The sequence below is a fragment of the Nasonia vitripennis genome, chromosome 3, assembly GCF_009193385.2.
Source record: "Nasonia vitripennis strain AsymCx chromosome 3, Nvit_psr_1.1, whole genome shotgun sequence".
Lineage (NCBI taxonomy): Eukaryota > Metazoa > Arthropoda > Insecta > Hymenoptera > Pteromalidae > Nasonia > Nasonia vitripennis.
In genome coordinates, this window is record NC_045759.1 from 1,826,003 (window position 1) to 1,849,752 (window position 23,750).

Consider the following 23,750-nt stretch of genomic DNA (forward strand, 5'->3'; position numbering starts at 1 on the left):
TACATGAACATCTTTTATATAATAAATACTATACTCTGATTTCAGGATTAATAAAAGCACCGCCACCTCCATCAGAACCCGCTCCACCGAATCAACCGACCATTCACTCGGCTTTTCGTTTACCACCCCTCGGTGCCGCGAGCAATGGTCAGCACCATCCTCAATCTCAACAACAACAAATGGCAAACGGAGTTGCGGCCGCAGCTGCGGCGGCGGCAGCTAGTAGACCTCTGGCTAAACCCCGTAAACCTCAACTTCCCAGTTTGCCAAAGGTTAAAGCTCTCTACGACTATAATCCTCAAGATCTCGATGAGCTTGAGTTGAAGGAAGGAGAAATCGTCGAAGTACTCAAAGAGCGTAAGTTTTTCTCCTCAAAATTGTAGTTTTAGAGTTAGGTAGATTAATTTGAGAGTTTACGTTTTAACACGTTTCCGTTTGCAGATGAGGGCGGTTGGTGGCTTGGAAGACTTAAAGGGAAAACAGGGTTGTTCCCGTCCAATTATGTAGAAAAAATTTGAATTAGTAATGTAACGTAACCCGTTGACTTGTCAATTCTTATACACGAATGATTTCCACAATGGATACTCGAAGTGAACGGGTCAAGTAGAGCGTTCCCAAAGACAACTGATAACCATTAACTTATACTTATACTATAAGAGGGCGAGATCACGTAAAAAATTTAGAATAAGGCAACTTGTTATTTATTCGAGCAGTGGCCTTTCGAAAGTACGTTTTTGTATTTTCTAGAATTGTATATTGAAGGTTTTTAATCAAAACAACCTCTGTCTTTTGCAAATCGTTGCACTGCCACTTTAAAACTTGGCACGAATACAAATGGATGATTCAGTATTCGTCGTATACAAAAATCTTTAATAGTCATATACGAAGCATTTTTTATGAAGTGTCCAAAGATTTTTGTCCAAAAAAATATATTAAAAAAACATTACTAGGGTTTCTAATATTATTAAACTATTATTATTGTTTTAATTAAATGATGTATTTGTATTGTTTATACCATTTTCATTGCTGATTTATTTGTACATATGGAAAGTAATTTTACACAAGATATATTTATAACATCTTAAACAAAATTAAATGCATTTTTGATGTTACTTTTTTATATAATAAATAATATTGTAAGATTGTACCTACTCCTCCGACTATTTTTAATGTTCTTCTACAATTACAAATAATAAGAGACAAGGTGTAAATAATTTGTATGGTGCTTTTATTGAGCTTCAATCTTATAAATAAATATTGCATGATATTAATAAAGACTTCGCGAATATGCTTATTATTATTACTATTATTATTTTCGTTTTCTTATCTCTCTCAATACACAATAGATCACTTTTGTAAACACTGCTTTCTTTTTCCATCACTGCATTCAGAATATTTTATTTAACGCTGGCAAGAGTTTTTATTGAAGACAGGGAAACTGAATTTGAATTAAGGACGACGTGTGTTTGTAACCGCTATCGTAGGCACTGGATTAGCGAGCTAGTGTTAGAAATCTTTTTTTCAGATGCGCAAGTGCGCTTATACTCAAGATACTACTTACAATGTCATGAAAGTTCAGCACGAATGCCACGATAAAATAGAATTTGCAGAAATTCCAATATATCACTTTTTCGCGACAGATATGGACACCTTACTTTACACGTTAAAACAGGCACTTTTTGTTAGTTACGTATTTTCAATATAGATAAAATGTAAAATATATAATTGTTCATATAAAATTGATTTTTATTTCGTAGAATATAAAAAAATTGTACTAAGAAAATTGATTTCTTCAATGACGTGTATCCTTTGCAAGAATGATTTCTTTTTGTGTGTTGTGTGAATAGAGAAGAACACATTACTTTTTTCAGTATCAACAAACTGGGTCTATTTCAACTTAACGGAAGGTGCCATTTCTGCTTATTATTAATAAATAAAATCTTTTGTTCTGTATATTTGTGAGAAAGCTTACACGGCACTTTCTATTTACAACATAACTTTTGCAAATATATATGTAGCTTTTGTTGATTACTTAGGTCATTGTACTTTAAAAGTTGTAGATAAGCTTATACATCGTATTTGCGCTTTTAAAGTATTTATATTCTATAGTACAATTCAAGTAAATATTCTTGAATACAATTTGGAATTCTAAATTGTATAATTTAAAACTCAAAGAAATTTAACATTTTCGTGTTTGCATTAAAAGATTAAATAAAGTAACATAGTTTTGAAATATCTGTTTGATTTTGATGAGTAGGTTTAATTTATAAATATCATGTGAACGTTTTATTTGCTTGATAACTTATAGAGAAAGAACATGTTTTCTTATACTTGAATTTAGAAAATAAAGATGTTTCTATATTTATCTTATATCTTACATAAAATTTTGTCGATCTACGATTTTTCACGCTAAAAAATATATATATTTTCGCATTGTCGAATAATTCTATAAAATAAAAGTAACCTTTAAATAACAACGCTAATAAAGACACTTTAATTATAAACTCAGCACGAGGACGTATATACAAAATAAAGTAAGGCCTACAAGCTAAGTGTCGAGTATGAAATCAGTATGAAAAATATAAGCTTTAGAAAAACATTGCACCTTCGTTTCGACTCACATTGCCGAATGTCTATCATTAAATTTGAGTAGAGAATAACTAAAAAAGAAACACGACAGCACTATGTAAGTCCATGATCAATACACACATATGGCACGATTTCGAGTATGCGAGTTGAAAGACGAAGACAAACTTTGAAATTATAGATACATTGCTTGCAGCATGTCTTAATAGACGTAGTTGACGTAAATGTACGTTACGTCATTTATGTAGGTTATATGATAGATGGTGCTGTGATACATCTTTATCTGTTAAATGAAATGTTTTTTCTAACAAAATGATTACTAGAGTATTAAAACTCTGAGATCTTGAAAAAAACCTAAAGAGCTCATTTTTCTAACTAAATTCTATTTCCATTCATCGAAGATTCATCAAATTACCTAATAAAATACTTTCAGTCAGTTAAAATGAGTTTTTTTCTTTTTTCAATCAACAAAATGAAAAGCACCCCTTTAATTGTTACTGTCTCAATAAATTGTTGATCTTTGAGACAGTTTTCGATGATCAAGCAAATTCTCATTATAAGTCCTGATAAACTTGCAATACGAAGATATAAAAGTGCCTTCTTAATGCTCGTAAAAAGAATCAATCACAATGTTTTACATAAATCACGTGACGTCTTCAAAAATGCATTGTCTTTGTCGTTTCAAAACGGCTATCAATGCTTTTAAAAGCTCATCACTGCTTAGACCTTTTACTCCATTAACATTTATTTTTCAAGCTCAATGTCACTTTATCTTTGGCAACTCTACTGCAATTTAGGACGCATCTAGAACGATTAATTTGATCAATTTAAAAATTAATAAAGATTATTCTTACCAACTAAAGCTTACCTTGATTTTTTTAAATAACAGTGAAAAAGACAACTACAATGTTTCATTGAATAACACAATTTTTGTTTCGTTGTGCTAATCCAGCTCTAGATAAATTGCGTTCTATTTCATCGTCATCTTCGATTCTGTAAAAAGAAGTTAAAATTTGAGTGATTAAAAATTTAACAGTATATGCCGATGCCGACTAGAATGTATAATCAATATTTCAATCGTATAACTTACGCTCTTTCCTGCGTATCGAGATGATGCACAAGTTCATCCCTTTTATTAACTATAGATACTAATTCTTCTAATAAAAGATTTTCACGAACTTTTTGCTCTGTAGTTTTCTGCCACTCTTCAACTGCAAGTATACTTCTTAATTCACGATTTAAGAGTTCAAATCTTCTTTCCAAATCATCCTCTTTTTCTCTGTATACCGTGGAACAAAATTATTTCAATGAAATACATACAGCAAGAAATATAAATAAATACAATAATGAAATATGCATGACTTACAAAATGTTCAGCTGCATTTGCCTTCTGAGGAGAGCGTTCTTTTTGTTGACGAGAGTAAACCACAATGACATTAGTCTTTCCGTTTCTTCTTCATTGTCACTCTCCATAGCCGTTCTTAATTGCTTTTCAAGTTTGCCTGCTTGCACGTCTATCTGGCTCTGTTCGCGCTCAAGGGCTTCTAATTCGTTTTGTATGTATGATGACATATCTTTTCCCAACTGTAAACAAATCAAGATTTAGAGTAGATTCTCAACTTAGCGAAAGTTACAAATAATTTGTAAATTACCCCTCTTCGAGCGTAAGGACCACCATCGGGACTCTTTTCTGGTGAAATCCTTTCCATGATTTTTGAAAACGAATATAAAGGGGAACCAAGCTTCTTTTCAGCATCAGGGGATGTCGCATTTGGTACAACGTTTCCATTATACTCCGACTAGAATGAAAAATAGACAATTTTATGATTTTTATTTTAAAATAAATAAAACTAAATAAAAAGTAATATGCTTACTTTAACGCTAATACGATCACCGGGAGTTGACGGAGTTATACTTCTTCTGGGACTATTGTTTTGATCATCAAAAGAACGTCGTTCACTGGTATTCTCATCACCGATTTGACTAGAGTTAACTGCGACACCCATTTTTGCTTCAGCTATCAATTTTCTTGCCCGTTCCCGGAGTTGCTGCTGTCGCTCTTCATCATTTTGCTGCTAAATTATTCATAGTATAAGAATATTTATAATACGTATAACGCATTCCTTGCGATTATTATGACTATTGTTACATTATCACCAAGTCATGCAATCAATCAAATTTCTATTATTTTGTAAAAAACAAGGGTGCATGTAATGTTAATTGACGTAAAAAAATATAAAATAATAATAAGGAGAAAAAAAACAAAAAACAAACCTCAACAGGACTTGTGACAGTGGAACCAAGCCCAGTGCTTTTATTCTGATTTCTAGCTTGCTCTAATAGTTGTCTGGCTCTTTCTCTAAGTTCTTCATGACGGGTCACTAAGGGCTGTTATGTAAAAGCGCAAAAAAATTAGAGTGAGACACACACTACATGACTACCGGGGGATGCAGACAAATTAAAAGAAAAAAACAATCAAAAGAGAAATACAAAAATATAATGATTAGCTAGATTAATTACATGTTGAATTCGATGCTGCTCGTCCTGTGAAGGTGACACGCCTCGGCATTCGGAACTTCCTCGGCTTCCTCGCTCGGCCGAATGAACGGAATCCTAGAAAAATAACCTTTTTGTTATTCGAGCTTCAAAGGTATTTCGAACAAAAAATTTGTAAACGATTTACTGTATAATTAATGCAGTTTTAAAATCATACTTTGATCATGCAAGCCTAAATGTGATGAATAATTTTTTTAAACTATCATATCTATTACTCAAATTCAAAGCATCATTTTTTTACTGCATTTTACGCAAATAAATCAGCATTCAATCCTAGCACATACAAAACTAAATAAAATTGACTGAACAACTAAATAAAAACGCAATTTTTTATATAAACAGGCACATGCTAATAATTACTTAAATAAAAAACGTGCAAATGCATTCCAGGGTCGGAAGTCACATTAAAGATCGTTCTTATAATTTTACAACAATATCGCTTTGCTTTACATCACCAATCACAATATAGCAATATTTTTCAGGAGTAAAGCAAAATAATACGATGTATTTAGTCAAAATCATATATCATTGAAATACGTTGTCAATAGCCTGTGCAGGGAAAAATCAAAATCGTTTCTAAACAAAACTGCATAACGCATGCAAATTTGCACTTGGTACATGCATACTGACGTCTCGTACGGGAGTTTGCGCTTTGCTGATCGAAAGAGACTGAGAAACTTTGTCCTCGACGACTTGTAAGTTTTCTTCTTCATCGTCTGAACCGAATGGATCGGTCAACTGGCGCCGCGTCATAAGAATAGGACGTGGTTGCTGTGTTTGTTGTTGTGGTTGCTGAGCTTGCGGCGTAACTCGCGTTGGGGAATTACTCTGAGTACAATTGTTCATTTTTATGGAGACTTATTTTTCGCAAACATTGTTATGAATGTGAGGCTGTTATTTTAAAATAGTTGGTACATTCCGATTCGGTAGAATTGATCCTTTAGCATGGAAACTTTAACCGTGAATAAAAATATAAAAGCAAATATCTTACCTTTTCTCTCGTCACATGCTCCTTGGCGAACTTTTCTTTCGTAGGGGACAAAACTTTTCCAAGAATACTTTTAGAACTAGCAAGAATGATGTCTTTGACATCTTTTACACTCGAGGGCGACTTTTCCTTGTTGAACTGATCGTCCTGGTGATCCATGCTCAAACTGAGATGTAACTTATTTCTCAAAGATTCCATGTTTATATCGTCTTTCTTGTAGTCAAATGGATTCGAACTATAAAAATTTTCTAGTTAAAATGTGAGTAATGGAGTCGCACATTTTCGCACATTAGCTTAAAAAATGTTTAATTATATGCATAAGAACTAGCTAACAAATCTCTAAGCATTCTCAAAAGATAACAGTGCAAAGTACACAAATGTAACTGCATTCAAATGTTCTTGTCAACGTCTGAAAGCGAGAGTAATCATATAATTACCGCCTATTATTGTCGAGTTTATTGTTCCGCTGATCTGCCTGCTCCTTCTTCCTTAGATTGATAATCTCCTGGCCAAAGAGCTGCACACTGACGTCCGAATTATTGTCCGTGTTGAATCTCCCTATCATGTAAGAGGATTCATCGGTAGTTTTGCCGATCTGGTGCACCTGGAGATTAGAGAGACGACGAAATACCCATAATGAGATGTGTCTCGATGTGTACGGTTTCGAAGATTAAGAAAATATAGAGCATTAAACGTACCTCCAGTTCGTGACCCGTGAAGTGTGCCCGTAACTGGTATAAGTACGTCATCACGGCGAGCTTGTCGGGTACAGTTAGGATGTCCATATCGGCGGGTTCAATAACTCTGGGTATGCCAAGGGCTTCGCCGGCGTCGAACGCCTTCTTGCAGTTGCCTTTGACGTCGTGCGGCAGCAGGGAATCGATGTCACTGCGTTTGACAGGAGTATATGATAATTAGAGTACTTTAAATTGATGAAGAGTTATCAAAGAGCTCAAAGGCAAAACGCTTCACTCTAATCGAGTATAATGTTCAGATATACCAAACATACCGTTACGAGTGATGCTTTCGAATATTACGCGAAATATTTTTATTTGCAGGTTTGATAATCATAGACAATGAATGACAAAAAATTGAATAAACTATTTGTATAGAATCGAAACGGTTCATCAAACATTAGTCGTAGTTGACATATATACGCGCAAATAGGCATCATCGCGGCGACTAGGATTAATTGCCTCAACGAAGCCATAAACTTTATTTATCCAACAAGTGTCACTTACATAAGGTCTGGTCTGAAGTGGTGGATAACAGCGCAGAAAGCCATTCCGTTGCGCCAGGATGTCGTTAGATTCGTGACCTTGACGCCCTGGTAGTCTTTGGTTACTTCCTTGCACCACTCGAGCAAATCCTGTCCTGGAGTAATATCCCGCATGCGATGACCCGAGGTGTTTGGCTTTTTGAGGTCCAGTGGTCGCAAGGATGCTCTTTTCGCATTGTGTTCCGCGTTCCTGCTGCAAAATAAGAAAGTTTTATTTAGATGCGATGGTAATTGGGCTGGTCTAATTTTGGGATCGCAAAGTATAGCTAAATATAGCTGATATAAGACTTCTATTAGGACTCACTCGTTTTGCACCAGTTCATTTTTAATGTACGGCCTCTCCTTGACCGTCGTGTCGACGATATCACCGGCGAAGCTTATATCTTGCGAAAAGCGTCGTTGCTCCTCGTTTATAGGCGTGGTCTCGTCCTTTGATAAACTGGCGACTGTTCGAGGGGAGAATCGATTAATTGTTGATAGCGCGGAAAGCCGAAGGTAGTATCTCATTTCTCCCTCTACATTACGCTCTTTACATAATTGCACGGCTGCCGCATTTCTTTCAGCGAAAAATGTATACCTACCACTTATCGGAGTACTGGGCACTTCGCTTCCGGTCAGGCTACTCGTCATCAGATCTAATTGCGCAGAAATATCCAATATCTCGTCGATGTTCCTAATGGAGACCTCCTCCACGTCCTCGGGTATGTCCTCGTTGTCGAAGTCGTCCAAAGGCGCGATGTCGCTGTTGTTGTTCACCGACATTAAACTGGCCATACTCTGCATATCCTCGTCTCTGAAAAAAAAGCATAAGCCATTCACTTAACTCATCTCTCCGGAACTTTCCAGTCTCAGCTACGCATCAGATCGAAATCTATTTTTGACAGAGCAAAGCATATAGAGGTCGGATTAATATTATTCCCGCAAAGTGGGCACATCACTTACGTCGCTTTTCCCTCTCGGAGGAAGACGCACGACATGGTGCACTCGAGCCTGGCGCTGACGATCTTCTTCGAGGTAGGCTTCAGGTCTAATTTGAGCTGCTGCTGACTAGATTCGAGGGTCGCGTACTTCTTCATGTTCACATTCAGGGCGGCCACATGGCGCCGCTTGCCCGTAGACGAGACCTGTTTTCGGACGGGAGAGAAAAAACATCCATTGTTATTGCACGGGCTACTTTGATTTTCATTTCGCGCAGGAAATGCGCGTCGGCTTTTGGATTCGCAATTCAATACGCAAACAAAGCCAAGTTCTCTGCGCCGTTCGCGCGGATACTTCGCGTATGTAAATCGATATTTATAGAAGAGGATTGTATTTTTGTGAGATGTATTTTTAGTGTTCGGAGTGGAGGATTTTTTCTTCGACGCGTATTTGCGAATATTAGCGGCGTCTTTTTCGAAATAGTGAGTTATCCGTTCGACAGTAATTTGACGTATTATATAAAACAGATAAAAAGTTGTGACTTGCAGAGAGCCCGACATGCTGTATGCAAGACTTAATTAGTCTGGCGATAAGAAGTATCTTGAAATGGAGTGAAGTGATCGAATTTGGGTCAATTGCAGTACGCTGATCAGAAGCGTTCACTCTCTGCTGACTTGGTAAATCGCGTCGAGCAATTATAACATTCTAATTATACGCCTGAGGTGCGGAAAGGAGAGCTCTGAGATACTTGAAATATTTGCGTTCGATCAGTCGATCAATTCCCGATAAATGAAGCGCTCCATTAAATAATAGTCTTCTTTATTACTCCACAATAAGAAGCAAGCGCCTCTGGTCTTCATAAATCTCACTCAGCCAGCTGACGGAGCCAAAAAAAGCATCGGACCCGCAGAACACATCCCGCACGCGATATCAAACTCGTGCGCGAGCAAAAGGGCAAGTGTAATCGATCCGTACAGCGCTGCAGCAAGAACAACTCACATCCTCAATGACGAAGGTCCAGTCTTTGTCCTCGAGCTCGTGGGTCCTGGGGTCCTTGAACAGGGTCACGGATACGGTGTGATTGTCGGGCACAGACCAGCTGATCGTCCCCTTGAGGGGATCGCTCAGGCTCGGCTCCCATTCCAGAGGCTCCGAACTCACGCGCCGACTTCGCCTCGTCCATACCACGCTCAATTTGTTCGGTTTCCTGTGAACGTACAAGAAGAAGGGAGATCGAGTTACTTGCTGCTGTGGCCGATATACCATATACTTCTGCTGCTGCTTCTGGGGGGAGGGGGGGGGGTTGAGGCTTGTTATATGCAGAATTTATGGCACTGGCCGGGTTTCGCGTAATGTCTACTTAGAAGGGCGGAATTTTTGTTTGCTGGGTGTGGGCTTTAATGGCTCGCGCATAAATCAAGATTCGGTTTCTTAAGCTCGGGGGGTATACTGACGCCGAAGTTTACCGTGTCGCGGGCTGTTTTTACGCGGCTTTAAAAGTTCTTTTTTCACCGTACACGCTGACGTGAGTAACGGCACTTGTTTATATCGTTGTTGGATCAACTTGCGCGAAGGAAAAGTAATTCAAACCGGCTGTCTCTTTAATAAAAAAAAAATAAGAAAATCGTTCCTAACGCCCGCAGACCTCGGATGGACTATTTTTAAAAAGCACTGACCTAAAAAGAAAACCCGACCGAATCGAAAAGCGAAGCCGCGCATCAGCGTAAGCTCCGCGTCATCGTGCGGGCATTTGCATAGAATCGAATAGACGACGTCTTTCAGCACGCGCGCGCTCATCACTGTAAATATCTCATGAATCGAAAAGAAGAAGAAACAGTGACTCAACCGTCCTCGCGACGCATTACCAGAGAGATCGAAGTAGCGCCAATATCGTAAAATGCGCGCTCGAGCCGTTGTTGACGTAATTCGCGGCAAAAAAGTAAGAGCCGCGGCATTGTCTCTCCAAAACAAAAGGGACCTTCATACACACACGCACGTGCGGCATATACCGTTCCGAGAATCATTCCCCGCGGTTACAGCAGGTGCATTTGACTAATCGTCGAGTATATCTCGAGAGAGCGAGCTGGATCGAATGAAAATTGAGCGAGTTTCTACTCGTAACATTACATTCCCTTGCGGGTGTATAACTTTCCCGCTTTCGCGATCTTAAGTTTCCACCGTGTATAGCCTATATTTTATACTTCATAAGACTGCGGAAAGAAGTCGAGTTTACAGCGCAAAGGGAATTTGTCGTTTTGCGCGCGGGGTAATGGAGTTCGGCCGTCGTTATGAAAAGTTTGAAAAGTCCGAGAGTAGTTATTTCGAAGAGAGCCGGAGGAAGTTTGCGAAATTTCCGAGTTTATTGCGTTTTCGGTTCTCGCTTCGGCACACTCGATGGGATTCGAGAGCCGCTCGCTCGCCTTTTTAATTTTTCGAGCGAGGAGAACAGCGTGTGTATGTGTTACGAGACCGAGTGAATTTTTTGAATTATCGCCGGTGGATATCAGAAAAGTTCAGCCAAGTACTTATGGATCTGTGCCGATTGCAACTTTCTTTCGTTCGAATTTGCTGTAAACGAACAGCCACCGACAACAAACGTATTTTTGAAGGAGGGAAGAAATGATAAGCGAACGAAAATAAGCACACGTCGATAATTCCCTGCTTATACACTCCCTCTCTTTCTGTTTCTCCTTCGACGAAAAATCGGAAATTCCTTCCCCCCACGCGCGTAATAGCTGCAGAAATTATCGTAATTTCGCCAGCAGCGCGTAATTGCGACATTCGTATTTTTCTCTCGTGCGCGCACACGAAAACTTCCGTCGGACGAGGGCGTCGTACAAAAGGCGCCGCGCGCGGCGTGAATGCGAGGAAAAAGTGTGTGTGTGTTGTACGTGCATTCAGGTCTCGTTTGAGCTACGGTCCCTTATTTTCGAGTCGACGACTCTCTACGGTTCAATTACCTCTCTCGCGTGCTTTTGTATGGTTGGATGTTTTTTTTTTCATTCTTCGATGATGTAAAATGACGCTTTGGTGATTTTTTTTTCGAGCTAGCAGGACGCACGCACGAGCGATAGGAAAGTTTCCGTATTGTCTTCGGGCACCGGATGACGGAGAATACATAAATATTTATGTCGAGTTTTTCGGAGTTTTTTTTTACACTTGGCAATGTCGAGACGATTATAAATAACGCAGACTTCGATGTTATAACTCGGCTTTATTCCAAACGAAGATTGTATTGTTGTATAGGAGAGAGTCGTCTGAGCCATTCATTAATTCTCTGCCAATTGATGACTCGGATCATCATCGAAGAAAAATTCAGCATGTATAACACACATACACACGGGTTCGATAACTTTTGGTTTGTATAACGCGTTTAATCGCAGTGACGTGAGAATGTTTTCGTTTTTATCGTTTCAATATTAGACGACGCGGATATATCGAGCTTCCAAGTGACATTAGGTAAACAAGCAAAAACCGCCAATTTTTCTTCCACGTCGGAGTTTTTGCACGTCCGTACGTCCATCGAATTCTTTTTGCCCAATCGAACGTCGTAAGATTCTTTTATCGGCCGCGCGATAAGGCAAGAAAAAAACGACCGATTCAGTCGATTCCGCGTGCTATTTGCAAACCTGATTTCAAGGCAAACCCTCACACATACAAAGCCCGTGTAGTCACGGAGGAAAGAGGAAGTGACATTGCAGACGTGAACCGCTTCAAAAATTCAGCATCGCGCAAAGCGAAGTAAAAGCGCGTTCTCTGCGCGAGCAAAGGTGTAACTCACCACTTGGTCGTGGTCTCGAGGGTGACCTCATGGTACGAGACCGTGAACTGAAACTTGGCCGCTCTCTTGTTGACCCGTTGCAGTCTCTTCCACACGGAGCTCATCTTCCACGATTCGTCTGAGCGACGGCTGGCTCACTCAGTGTGTGTACTGCACTATTGTTATTATTATCACCTCGGTATCTCGCTCGCGCCGCAGAGCACGTCCCTCGCGCAAGTTAAAGGTCGGCGTCGGCGGCGGCGTTCTGCTAAAAATACCAGCCGACACGTGGACTGCGAAACGCCACGCACGTATATAGGAAGTAGCGAGTGCAGCACACACCGGTGCTATACGCGCTGCCTACGGTAGACAGACGCGCAAGGACGCGCACGTAAGGCGCCAAATCGATAATTCACGCGAGGACGAGGCGCTCCGAGTTTGCACACAGACACTTTTCCTATATATCTCCCTGCGCTGTGGTTCCAGGCTTCTTTTTTAGCTGTCAGCTGGAGAGGAAGATTCTCCTGGTTTATGGGCACGAGATTGGATTTTTCTCATCCTGCTTCTGGCTGCGAGAGACTTGCTGTTGGAGATCTTGTTATCGCTGCTGCCCTCGATGTACTCTTGCGCTGAAACATTCATGAGTTTTTTACTCTGCGAATAGGTTCTTATCTTGACAGTGATACTTTAGTTAATTTCTGGTTCAGAGATTCTAAGGGGCACTTGTACATTCAGATGAGCTATCTTTTCACGTGAAAGCTGATGGATTGGATAGCATGCTTGCTCTTGGAAATGTAAATCGATGCAAATTTTGAAATGATTTTTTTTTTAACTTTGCAATTTTTATTGTCTGGAAGATAGTTGATTGACAATACTATAAATTGATATCAAGATATCTGTTATCTAAACTCTAGAAGGATGGGATATGATTACACGTGATACTGCAAAAACTTCTTGACTTTCTGATAAAAAGAAATCATGATTCAAACAAGCTAAGGTCTAAAGTTTAAAGCTAACTCATCTTCTCAAGAAAGATTTATGGCTTGTCTTTAACTTTCTACGCTATAGCATTGTGGAAATATTTTCAACTCTTGTGATTTTACATTTTTAACTTTTCATGGAATATTTTTGCTGCAGTTGATGATATTGTTAATCAATAATTCTTAAATATTCATACCAACTGAAAAATTAATGGTGAACATGAGCCATTCATGGCACATTTTCTGTCACGATTTCCATTTAGATTTACGGACACTCAATTACAGTCATCAAAAATTTTGACAGCCCAACCAAATAGCACAATAAAACTAAAACTTTATTCTTGTTTCCTACATATAAGTACCTACACTCCTGAATTGTCAATTCACACGGTGTACAGCAAAGAGCCTGTTAAACAGCTTGATAAAAAAGTCGAAACTAACACGAAAAATTACTCACCACGCCAAAAAGCCTATCTCCTGCTCACTCCCGGAAATCCTGACTCCCGCAGGTCACGCTCGAGAAGCACTGCTGGCCACTCTCCGCCGTATACTGCTACTATTGTGTATTTTGACAGGGCGTCTCGTGCACAATCCCGTCCTTTCACCCGCCGCCTCCGCGCGTCTTCCTTTCTTCTCTCTATCTCTTCTGCGTAGAGGTAATAACACACAGACACTCGCGCACTCGATGTCAGGGCTATTCGATTTATCAGCTCATCCTCGGGAACTCGACGGCATCACAATGCCATCACCGCAGTTACCCGAGGACTCGGGTTACTGCGCTAACTCTGGCGATGATGACACACACAGCTGACTGGGTTGCTTCTCTCTCTCTCTCTCTCTCTCACTTGATCTTATAGTTTTTTTTCTATACGATCATGTGTGGCCGCTGTTGTTTAATAAGTAATAATGCTTCACTGATTCGACTATTTATTGTTCGATACGCGCACTTCGCACAATATTGTTTTGATGGCCGAGACACGACGACGACGAGGAGTTGGTGTCGCGAAACGAGACTATTGTGTGAATGGATACACTGCTGGTGGCAGCAGCGCAGTCAGCGATCCTATCCTGCCTTTCTTCCTCGCCTTTTCCTGGTAGTAGAAGTACAGTCCGCGAGAGAAACGTAGTCGAGTGATAGGCTGTACCCAGTGTTTTATTGATCTGGAAGTATGTGCCTTTACATGATGGGCGCTCTCGCGAGTAGTGCCGCTGTTCTTTCCAGTCGCGCTGCTTTATCGACGGCTGCGCTTTCTTGGAAATTTTGATGCTTTTCATTAATTAAGTTTTGTGTGTCCTACCAAAATCACTGAAAATATATGATTGGGCAGTTTGTACTTTATTCATAATTCTAGACCGTATGTTATTAATTTTATGTGTGAAATTTGACGAATTTTTAAATTATAGTTTTGGAATCTCGCGCCTTTCTGTAATTTGCATGATATACTTATCTACTGTCGATAAGCTATTATAATTCATATTTATATAGGTATAATGTTGCTCGTTTTCGCGCCATTTTCTCGGTTGACATATATGTATAAAACTTTGATAAACACGACCATGTGTGGATTTAGACGGGCATTGTTGCGATGATTGAATGGTTGTTTTATAGAAGATGAATGATGAAGAAGAAATTTGTTTCAAAAGTGCTGTGCGACAAGTTTTGACAGAAGCTGCCAACGATTATACCAAGGAAAACAAGTGTAACTTAATATTATTTAAAATCGTCTGTATAATGACTTACATAGACTTAATTTTCTATGTTTCTTAATAAATCAGATTTTTGCAGTTACTCCACAAATATTATTGAAGCTACGTTGCGTATTTGGAGATACTTTTGAAAGTGCCTTGGAATTGTACGAAAAGAAGAAGGTAACATGTTTTAGTGTGGAAGCAACACGTTATGTAAATAAAGACAGAGCTGCTTGCTGTTTCTATGAAGTTCAAGGTTCGAGCACTGAAGTTTATACCATTTTTCCAAATATTAATTTTTGTTCCTGTGCATCCTTTGCGTAAGATTTTTCGTACATACTATTTTTGAGATAAAATATAAAATTATAATAGTTGCTATGTTTAAAAGAATATTCTGCATTTTTCAGTACTCAAGTTTTAGAAAAGCAAAATAAGTTTACATGCAAACATATAGTGGCAGTCTGGTTAGCTTCAGTACATCAAGTTTATTTAAATACCCAAACTATACAAGAATCTAAATTTTACGAAATTCTGTTGGGACGTATCTCATTCCACGAATAAAATGACTACTGATTATGTTTTCGTAGCTAAATTAGCCAATCTCAAAACAGTTATTCAACTTTTGAGATCTGTCAACTTTAAAGATGTAAAGAGAATATTCATTGGAATTGAAATGCTATTTTTTGTTTCATACCCCTCATATACATGAAGTAATTTTTTTTTTTTAGAGTGCCACCTGTTATGGTTCACAAAATGGTCTCAAACTTACAGTGGAAGAGGCAAAGTGTATGCAAGCTAGTGCTTATTTACCAAAGGCTCTTTTTGAACAATTTATTATATCAGAAGATTTCCTTTTTCGTATAAATATTAGTATACTAGTTGAATGTCTATCCATGTTTTGGACTAGCATCAATAGTCAAGGAAGCACAGTTGCATTAGAAATGCAATACAAGGTTTCTTTTATAATATAATCTTAGAAAATGATTGGAGTAACAATTTAATTCATCTTTTAAACTATATTATTGTTATTGTACTTATAGGGTGTTGGCCATCCAGTAACTGTACTCATTGAAGAAGATGGTGTTATAGTAGATTGCTCCTTAAAAACTCAAGAACCTGATGAAATATTAGATTTTGATTTACATCCTAGCACTGTTGTCAACAAAGTACTTTTGCATAGTGAACTATTAAAAGATGTTTTATCGGAACTTGACCCTAGCTGTAATCATTTAGAAGTATGTAATATATTTTATAATAGGAATACTGATACCAAATTTTCATTCTTTTAAAATATTTTCAACATTTTATAGTTATTCTTGTCACCAAACTCGCCTTATTTTATGATAAGTACACGTGGAACTGCTAGTGAAGTTCAAGTTGAACTACCTCATAATACAGAGATGATAGAGACTTTTCAATGTAACAAAGAGGCCAAATCAAAGTACTTACTGCCACATATCAAACCAGCAATGAAAGCCATGTCTTGCTCTAATAAAGTTTCTTTAAGAACTAATGAAGCTGGTCTTTTGTGCTTTCAATATATGCTTAAAACGGATGAAGGAGTTAATTGCTTTATAGAATACTATGTAAGTATTCTTATTGTAATTTCAGTATCATTTGACGTTAAAAAATACTACCATATATACTTGAAAGGGAAATTGTTTATTACAGATTTCACCACTTGTGGATGATGATGATGATAATGAATAGGATTAATATAATTTTGATACGTTTTTAAATGAATTAGTAAAGCGTAAAAATTATGATTGTTTAATAAAAATGAAAAATAAAGACGATAACTTTACAAAGGCTTAGTTTATTTAGACTAGATGATACTGTACACATGTTTGCAGTATTCAGCTTTAAAAAAAAAACAAGATTTCATTCTGTGACAACGTAGAAGAACACGCAATGATGGGATTTTTATATATAGTAATAGAAAAGAACAATAAATCAATTTTTCTCATTCAGCTTTTCTAGAACACATAACAAACAAAAAAGTTGTGCAGCATTATAAGAAAGAAACATCTCCAAAACATCAAATTATTCTTGAAAATTATACAAATTAAAGTCTAACCATTTGTTTAGACTCTTACCGTTAAGAACGTCATATTACGCTTGAACATATATTTTTCATTCCTAACTAACTATAAGGCTAGTCATGAGTATATTTAAAAACTTATGCATAGAAATAAAAAATGTACAGTTGTTAGACTGGGTCTTATCACCGAGATACCATTGTTCACCACATAATGACAAATTTCACAAAGCAAGCGCGTTACATCTATAGAAAGCTTATCTCTTTTTGTAACTAACACAGATCATAATTTTTAATATTCTATGTGAATGTTGTCACAGCATGTCTTTTCTCGAATCTCTTACACGATATAAAAATAATCATAAAAATATACGAAAAGTAAGTGTTTACAAATACAGTGATTAAAAAAACTTTTGCAAAAAATTTTCTTTTTTACAATTTGGTTAAGAAAATGAGCACACTGTACAGTAATTACAGTTCATGATTAAATTGTCTTGTAAAGGCACAAATGTCCCTTGTGTCACATATCGTTCCAGTATAGTACATTTGTATCCTTGGTAGTATTACATATACACACATATATATATTTATATAGATACATGTATGCATATAAAAACTGGGAATGCGAGTAGCACAGCATAAATTCAAAATCGGCACTAGACTATTGTAGTTATGGCATCAAGAAAATTAATAAAAAAAAGAATAATCATACTACTAAATTCATGTAAAGATGAACAGTCACGATTGAGTAACAATCAACTATAAATTCCTTAGTTGCATTGGCGTTTTATGGCATTTTTTCTTACGCTATCGCTTAGAAGCTTTCTTTTTTCAAGATACTATTATTAAATAAAATATGTATAAATTTACTGTAGACTTTAAAAATATACAATTTGTTATGATACTGCGTCAGCAAAAACTACAATTTACTTCTACTGATTCGATTCAACGATCAATCGATACAACGATCTAAACTTTAAAAGCGCATACCAAAGCATTTCACAAAAGTAAATTATGCCCCATTTTTAGAAACTTTTCTAAATCTTAATCATTATCGGTAAGATTGTGTGATATCACTGATCTCAAAAGTTACTATTTTTTATATTAAATTAAAAAATAACTCAAAGAAATTTGATTTCTATGCTAATTGTACGCTTTTTATAAATTAAATAACTATAATAATTGGCCAAATCTAAAAGGATATCTACACTGTAAAAAGTGATTTTTTAAAATCAATAAAATGTAGTAAAATTACATGAGGTTCCAATCCTTCGTATAGCTTACTACGATCAGCTACGTAAAATTACAAAAATCTAGTAATTTTACTATCCTTGTAGTAAAATTGCTTCGCCCAGCGTATAGATCGGATTAGTTTACTACTCTTAGCGTAGTAATTTTACAGGGGTCAGATTCTCGCGTTCAGTGTGAAAATACTACCGCCGTTGTAAAATTACAGCGCGCAAAATAGTAAAATTACTATGTACCGTTGTGAATTTATTTATACCGTTGTAAATTTACTGTGCTGGGCGTAAGACTGTTTGGTTTACTACTGGGTTGGTAATATTACGAAAAAATTGTTTACAGTGTAGCTTTATAATAGTTTGAACTTATAGTAAAAGAGCAACTATAAAATAAAATATTTACATTTTTGAAATGTTTAATTGTTTTGAAATCATATTACTATCTATATTACTATTTTGAAGATGATTATCGAATATTTAATATTTATGAATAAAAACCTTTTTTATTAACATGAAAAGATTCACAGCCAAATATTTCGCGAGAATATTTATAGTTGAACAGGGAAAAGAATTTTTCTATTACGCGAACATTTTTACAATTGAGTAATCTATTCATTATTCATTTAGATTTTTCTTTCAAATAAGAGTGATCTTGGCAATAGTTATAATCACAATCGCCATGTCAGTGTTAAAAAATTACTATGATATTATGTTAAACTAAACAAAAAATATATTTACAATATGTTAATTTTTTCCCGATTTCAACAATAAAATTATAAGCAAAAGGAATAGCAATCGATAAAAACTCGTGTCTAAAAAATAGAAAGTATTTGATGTTATTAAACATTTCAAAAATAAAACGTAAAAGAAAGAAAAATTACAAAAGGCTACCGGTAAAAAAGAAATCCAATCATATATCGTAGGGAATTTACATTGCAATAATGTATGTATATATATGCATAGCAATTTATCAGATTCATTTGAATACGTCAGTCTGGTGGACTGACCGGATGGTAGCCGGTCGGCAGGGCTTTGCGCATCCAGCGTCAAAGGAAGCTGTATGCGTTCTGGACCGCCCTGCTTGTCGAGGCCTGTTGTTCGCCATTGGCGTTGTTCTGTTGCTGCTGTTGATGCTGTTGCTCGAGTCGTTCCAGCGATTCGGCTCGCATTCTTATTGAACCACCGTATGTTTGTACCTGCGTTATAAGAATTACACTCTATACAAAAATCCATTCATCTATTGTAATATTTGTCAGTTTTTGTATTGGCAAGTGTTGGCGTGCTGTTTTAATGTCTTAGATATTGTATGAAAATGGATTTTGTTGATTTCTTGAGTGAAATGCTTAACGAGTTAGTATGTGCAGTGTTTAGTAAAATTGTTACATTTTTGCCAACGCTCAAATTTTTCTTCAAATTTCTGGTATGATAGCAAAACTTCCGATTTGATATAATTAACTTAGATTTATAAAAAGATTTTCATTTAGAAAAAAAATTCGTGCCATCTTGATGATAATCAAATCCAGAAATTTCAAGAGTTATATGAAAACCCATCCCCCACGGTCATTAATCTTTAAACTTGCCTTCAAAATGTTACTAACATTTAAATTTTACAACTGAAGCGTTTGTTTTTGAATCGTGAGTAAATACGTTTTTTAGTATTACGACTACAATCTATTATATTTACAAGTGCACCAAAAACCTCTTGTTAAATAGTTATAAATAGTTACTTTTTATCAACTGAAAATAATTATCAAATTAAATTATCTATAAAAATAGAATCATTGGATAAGATTGTTCAATTATTTTCAGCAGAAAAAAATATTATGAAAATTGTAAAATAATAATAATAAAGGAAATAAAAAAATTGCGCGCGCATATACTACGATTACACCCGGGATCCTCAACATTCCCGCGATTAGCGTTTGTTTCGTTTACTCACTGTCCGTGTCAAACCAAGGCTTCTGACTGTGGGAGAAAGAGATCGACAGAGCGTTCGCCGGTCGCCTCACATTGTCTCGGCGATCACTCGAGAGGAGTTAGACTTCCACAGCTGACTCTTACTTCTCTTGGTTCCGGCGCCGCCGCGGGTCTCCTGTCTGGCTGCTGCTGTGGCTGCTGTTGAGCAGTTGATGACTGAGCTGATTGTTGGGTGTTACTCGCTGCTCGTATAGTCTGATTCGCCACGACATACTCGGTGAGCTTGACATCGGCTGTGCCGCCCGATTCCAGAGGTATTGGATTTTGACGGAAGTGATCAAGCATATCGTAGATCGCCGGGAAGGAGAGGTGCTGAACCCGACAGTGGCCCTGATCGGTCAGCGTCATCCGCAAGTGCTGAAACGAAGACGATAAAATTTGGAGTTATTTTTGGATAGCCGTGCATTTAGTGGCTTTGAAAAGCAAATAATTGCGAGTGATTGATATGATTGAGCTATTAAAAGAAAAATAGAGCTATAAAGCCATATAAAGATAGTTAAAACTAATTGGGGTGGAATGAAATTGGAATATTCACTTTTTAAAAATACCAATAATTACCTTAGCTCTGCCTTGAAAGTTGAATGTTAGGACGTATTCTCCTTTGCGCGTTTCACTCTGTCGTACCAAAAATGTCCCGTGACCCTCTGTTGCATTATGCAAAACCAGCTGCGCTGCATCAGATCGCGGTAGTGTACCATGGAACCACGGGTACTCGCGAAGGCTGCTTGAAAGATCGACTTCGACTTCCGCTCCGGGAACTGAAACAATAAAATCAATTATTGAGCACAGGAAATAAAATTCATGACTATACTAAAGCTTCGACGAAGCTTACTTTGTTCGATTTCTTGTTGCGAGGAACATAGTTCTAGATTACTGTTACTTCTCGCTCGGAGTCTTGGCGGTAGTTCTGGTGGGTTCCCCTGCTCGTCCACATGATCCAGTGCAGAACGAGTGCTTTTGCTCGCGGAATTGGCTCTGACCCTATCCCCTTCTATATTCATAGAAGCGGATCCATGCATCATGCTCTCAACCATTACCGTATCGTTCGCACCGCTGCCCATGAGGTTCGGGAGCCCGTAGGTGTTTCTCATGCAGTAACGAATCGTGGCCAGCCATGACCTCATATCGTTCGGATCTTTCGCCTCGATTATGAACTCCCGCTCCAGGGTCTTGAGCACAAACGTATTCTCGTGATCTGGCATTTCTAGAGCCGTTGTCTCGCGAGCTTCGGTGATGGACGAACAAAATATGCCGTGACGCGGCTTGGCCTTTGAAGAAGAGCAGAATTCAAGCATGTAGCCAGCACTGGCTTTGACCAGTGCTAGTCTGCACTTTTCGAACTTTTGAGGCACGTCTGTATTTTCAATGACCATTGCATTTACAGTTCCTTCCTTTCTGCATTCTACTACAATCTTTGAAAGCTTGGCCTTGGAATGTTTATCTGTTCTACGGCTATCTGGGTGAGACAGTACTACCTCATCGCTTTGCTGTTTGTGGAATAGACCCTTTCCTTTTTTTAGGCCCTTGAAGGAAAGTCTTCTGAAGAAGGGCTTGTGCGCAGGTTTTGGGGACACTATTTCTCCATCCTGCTCTGAGTAATCACTGAACTCCTCATGAGATGATGTGCGAACTGGGGTCCTGTTATTGTGATTTGTTGAGTTTCCCTCGCGATCATTTGATGTAGGTTGCCTTGAGTTTGCATCATGGGTAGATGGTGATCTGAAAATTGATGATAATTACAATTGGAATACAAAGTTTGTATAAACGATAAAGAAAAATGATAATGATTACAAATATTATTGAATGCAGTGAAAGTGAATTACTCAATTTTTAAATACCAACTGACTCTAAATTTAGTGCTCAACAAGTTCAATAAAGTAAAGCTCATGTTATACAATCAGGTCAATGTTTCGAATTAATCATCTAATTTTATAATTTAAATTTTAAAAAGTTGAAATATGAATTTGCTTTAAAGGTCACAAATGATTTATACAAGCAGAGTTTGCCAGCTTTTATTAGTTTTATATCTTTTCAATCATTTATTTTTTAAAAATTCCTGTTAAATATACTAAAAAACAGAATATAAATAAATACATAGTATCTTGACTCTTCAATATCAGTAGCTGTCAGTTGCAAACTTATCCGCTCATATTGTATCGTGTCTGAAAATGGAATAATTGGTAAGTGAGCCACAAGTGAATTTGATGACTCCTAATAAGAGACGTTCCTTGAATGGAACAATTACAAATTAATAATTCCACGTAGGCTATGGGACAGCATATGAATCACACAGTAGCTTTTTTATCATCTCAATGGCTTCCAGGAAAAAATTCTTATGAATTGATTTTGAATGGACTTAATCAATGAAGCAAATAAACAGTGCTCTCAAAATAACTAAGGAAGAAAAATGTCAGAGCAGCCGAACCAAAAAAGGTAAGACCGCGCCGGTATTGGAAATAAAAAAAAAAAAAAGAAAGAAAATGTGATTCTACATACTTGGTGCGCCGGACGTACTCCGCCTCGAAGTGGTCGCAGAAGGTCTCGACGAACTTCCTGAGAAAGTCCCGGTAGGATAGGCTGGCCCTCGCCGACTCGGTGAGGTCGAGATTGACGTAGGTGCAGAAGGCTTTGGCGAAGTCGGCGGCGGCGGCCCGCGCATGCCGCTCGCAGAACTCGGCCCAGTCGTCGCCGGCGGCCGTCGCCAGCGAGTTGAGCGGCTCGCTCGGCGACGTCGCCGACGCGCCGCTGTTCATCTTGTCGACAGGAGAAGCCGAGAAAGCGGATAAGAAAAGCCCCGCGAGCCGAAGTCAAGAGAAGATCCGTTTCGGAGTCGCTACGGATCTCAGCAGTTTCCGGGCGGCATCCTGTCCGATGCCATCCTCCTTCCTCTCTCTCTCTCTCTCTCTCTCTCTCTCTTTCTCTCTCTCTCTCTCTCTCTCTCTCTCTCCTTCTCTATAAAGGATAACCTCCGCGGGCCATCTCTTCACTTTGCAGGCTCCTCACTTCCACCTCTTCCGCTGATGACTGCGTGCGCGCACTACTATTTGCGTGTGTACGATACGAGTGTATATACATAAGTACAGAGCGCTCTCGCTTTCTTTCTCTCCTCTCCTACGCGCTGTTCCGTCGCGCGCCTTTTGATCGCCGAATATAAGCCGCGGAGAAGAGCTGCGCGTCGTCCTCCTGCTGTTGCTGCTTGCGTCGAGGTCGTCGGCGACGACGGCGGCGGTGCTCGTCCCGCGAAGTGTACATGTGTCCGCGCGAGGCACGACTCGCGAACTAACTATAGCTGCTGCTGTGTTGAGAATCTCTGCGCCGAAAATTGTTTGGCCGCTGCGCGTCAGCGTCGCTCTCACGCAAATATGCTAAGTATGCCGATCACACACTGTGCGCGAGCTGCGGAGTGTGAGTCGCTGCTTTATCGACCCTATAGTAGCGTGGAACCGCGACTTCTCGCCAGCAGTTTTGGGAATACGTCGTCGAGGGCGCTGGGCTCAGTTTTTTTTTTTGAATGGGCTGTCGCGATTACACGTCGGGGGGGGGGGGGGTTCATTTGAACGAACGACGGCTACCTGCAAAAATATTTCAAATCGTGTATATTTTTCAATATTTTGATGATATTATTTTTATTTCACGATTTTCAAATCAGGAGTAAGACAAAGAACTATACTTTAAATATATAAATATTTACAACACACACTGTAGCAAATTGGACCATTAATCATCAGCTGACCGTCA

The 23,750-nt window shown here is 38.2% G+C and overlaps 4 protein-coding genes across 18 annotated transcripts in view; 2 read left to right on the forward strand and 2 right to left on the reverse strand.

Moving 5' to 3' along the window:
• The window catches only part of LOC100122007 (unconventional myosin-Ie), a 56,744-nt gene extending 55,469 nt beyond the window's left edge, over window positions 1-1,275 (forward strand). For all 3 annotated transcript variants that reach the window (XM_008205675.4, XM_016983858.3, XM_016983859.2), the window contains exons 21-22: window positions 46-357; window positions 442-1,275. In XM_008205675.4, coding sequence (XP_008203897.1) covers window positions 46-357; window positions 442-518 — 389 coding nt within the window. In that variant the 3' untranslated portion in view covers window positions 519-1,275. The remainder of the gene's footprint in view (window positions 1-45; window positions 358-441) is intronic.
• On the reverse strand, window positions 1,208-14,229 carry LOC100122021 (EH domain-binding protein 1). Of its 11 annotated transcripts, none has more exons than XM_032598209.1 (19): window positions 13,525-14,045; window positions 12,109-12,716; window positions 9,327-9,534; window positions 8,352-8,533; window positions 7,991-8,202; window positions 7,714-7,855; window positions 7,372-7,602; window positions 6,829-7,018; window positions 6,568-6,734; window positions 6,134-6,365; window positions 5,782-5,970; window positions 5,107-5,199; window positions 4,861-4,974; window positions 4,461-4,658; window positions 4,239-4,385; window positions 3,953-4,170; window positions 3,677-3,865; window positions 3,455-3,579; window positions 1,208-3,390 (listed from the first exon to the last, which is right to left on the reverse strand). In XM_032598209.1, exons 2-18 carry the CDS (start codon window positions 12,210-12,212, stop codon window positions 3,498-3,500), a joined length of 2,898 nt encoding a protein of 965 aa, XP_032454100.1. In that variant the 5' UTR covers window positions 12,213-12,716; window positions 13,525-14,045; the 3' UTR covers window positions 1,208-3,390; window positions 3,455-3,497. The 11 variants fall into 11 exon arrangements, with proteins under 11 accessions (XP_032454100.1, XP_031782341.1, XP_031782340.1 ...); XM_031926481.2 differs by having other exon boundaries at window positions 4,461-4,661; XM_031926480.2 differs by having other exon boundaries at window positions 5,773-5,970.
• On the forward strand, window positions 14,036-18,003 carry LOC100122038 (cell cycle checkpoint protein RAD1). 2 transcript variants are annotated; one of them, XM_016983254.3, is made up of 7 exons: window positions 14,036-14,767; window positions 14,854-15,076; window positions 15,164-15,402; window positions 15,485-15,709; window positions 15,797-15,991; window positions 16,067-16,342; window positions 16,428-18,003. In XM_016983254.3, exons 3-7 carry the CDS (start codon window positions 15,319-15,321, stop codon window positions 16,464-16,466), a joined length of 819 nt encoding a protein of 272 aa, XP_016838743.1. In that variant the 5' UTR covers window positions 14,036-14,767; window positions 14,854-15,076; window positions 15,164-15,318; the 3' UTR covers window positions 16,467-18,003. The 2 variants fall into 2 exon arrangements, with proteins under 2 accessions (XP_016838743.1, XP_031782351.1); XM_031926491.2 differs by having other exon boundaries at window positions 14,596-14,767; window positions 14,844-15,076; window positions 16,428-16,564.
• On the reverse strand, window positions 16,553-23,473 carry LOC100122053 (SH2B adapter protein 1). Of its 2 annotated transcripts, none has more exons than XR_001728972.3 (5): window positions 22,509-23,471; window positions 20,845-21,731; window positions 20,571-20,770; window positions 19,975-20,369; window positions 16,553-19,231 (listed from the first exon to the last, which is right to left on the reverse strand). XR_001728972.3 is itself a non-coding variant. In XM_016983861.3 (5 exons), exons 1-5 carry the CDS (start codon window positions 22,763-22,765, stop codon window positions 19,082-19,084), a joined length of 1,767 nt encoding a protein of 588 aa, XP_016839350.1. In that variant the 5' UTR covers window positions 22,766-23,473; the 3' UTR covers window positions 16,553-19,081. The 2 variants fall into 2 exon arrangements, 1 of the variants encoding a protein (XP_016839350.1); XM_016983861.3 differs by having other exon boundaries at window positions 20,097-20,369; window positions 22,509-23,473.
• Window positions 23,474-23,750: the final 277 nt, after the last annotated feature.

Bases quoted from the DNA above. Each gene is read 5' to 3' on its own strand.
- LOC100122021 (XM_031926479.2), bottom strand. From the start codon at position 12,212: ATGAGCTCCGTGTGGAAGAGACTGCAACGGGTCAACAAGAGAGCGGCC. The intron at 9,535-12,108 runs GTGAGTTACACC...GTACGTTCACAG, and splicing joins CTCGAGACCACGACCAAGTG to GAAACCGAACAAATTGAGCG. The intron at 3,866-3,952 runs GTAAGTCATGCA...CACGGTATACAG, and splicing joins CAAATGCAGCTGAACATTTT to AGAAAAAGAGGATGATTTGG.
- LOC100122038 (XM_016983254.3), top strand. From the start codon at position 15,319: ATGACTACTGATTATGTTTTCGTAGCTAAATTAGCCAATCTCAAAACA. The intron at 15,992-16,066 runs GTATGTAATATA...AACATTTTATAG, and splicing joins CTAGCTGTAATCATTTAGAA to TTATTCTTGTCACCAAACTC. The intron at 16,343-16,427 runs GTAAGTATTCTT...TGTTTATTACAG, and splicing joins ATTGCTTTATAGAATACTAT to ATTTCACCACTTGTGGATGA.
- LOC100122053 (XM_016983861.3), bottom strand. From the start codon at position 22,765: ATGAACAGCGGCGCGTCGGCGACGTCGCCGAGCGAGCCGCTCAACTCG. The intron at 21,732-22,508 runs GTATGTAGAATC...ATCAATTTTCAG, and splicing joins GAGTACGTCCGGCGCACCAA to ATCACCATCTACCCATGATG. The intron at 19,232-20,096 runs GTAAGAGTCAGC...CTTATAACGCAG, and splicing joins CGGCGCCGGAACCAAGAGAA to GTACAAACATACGGTGGTTC.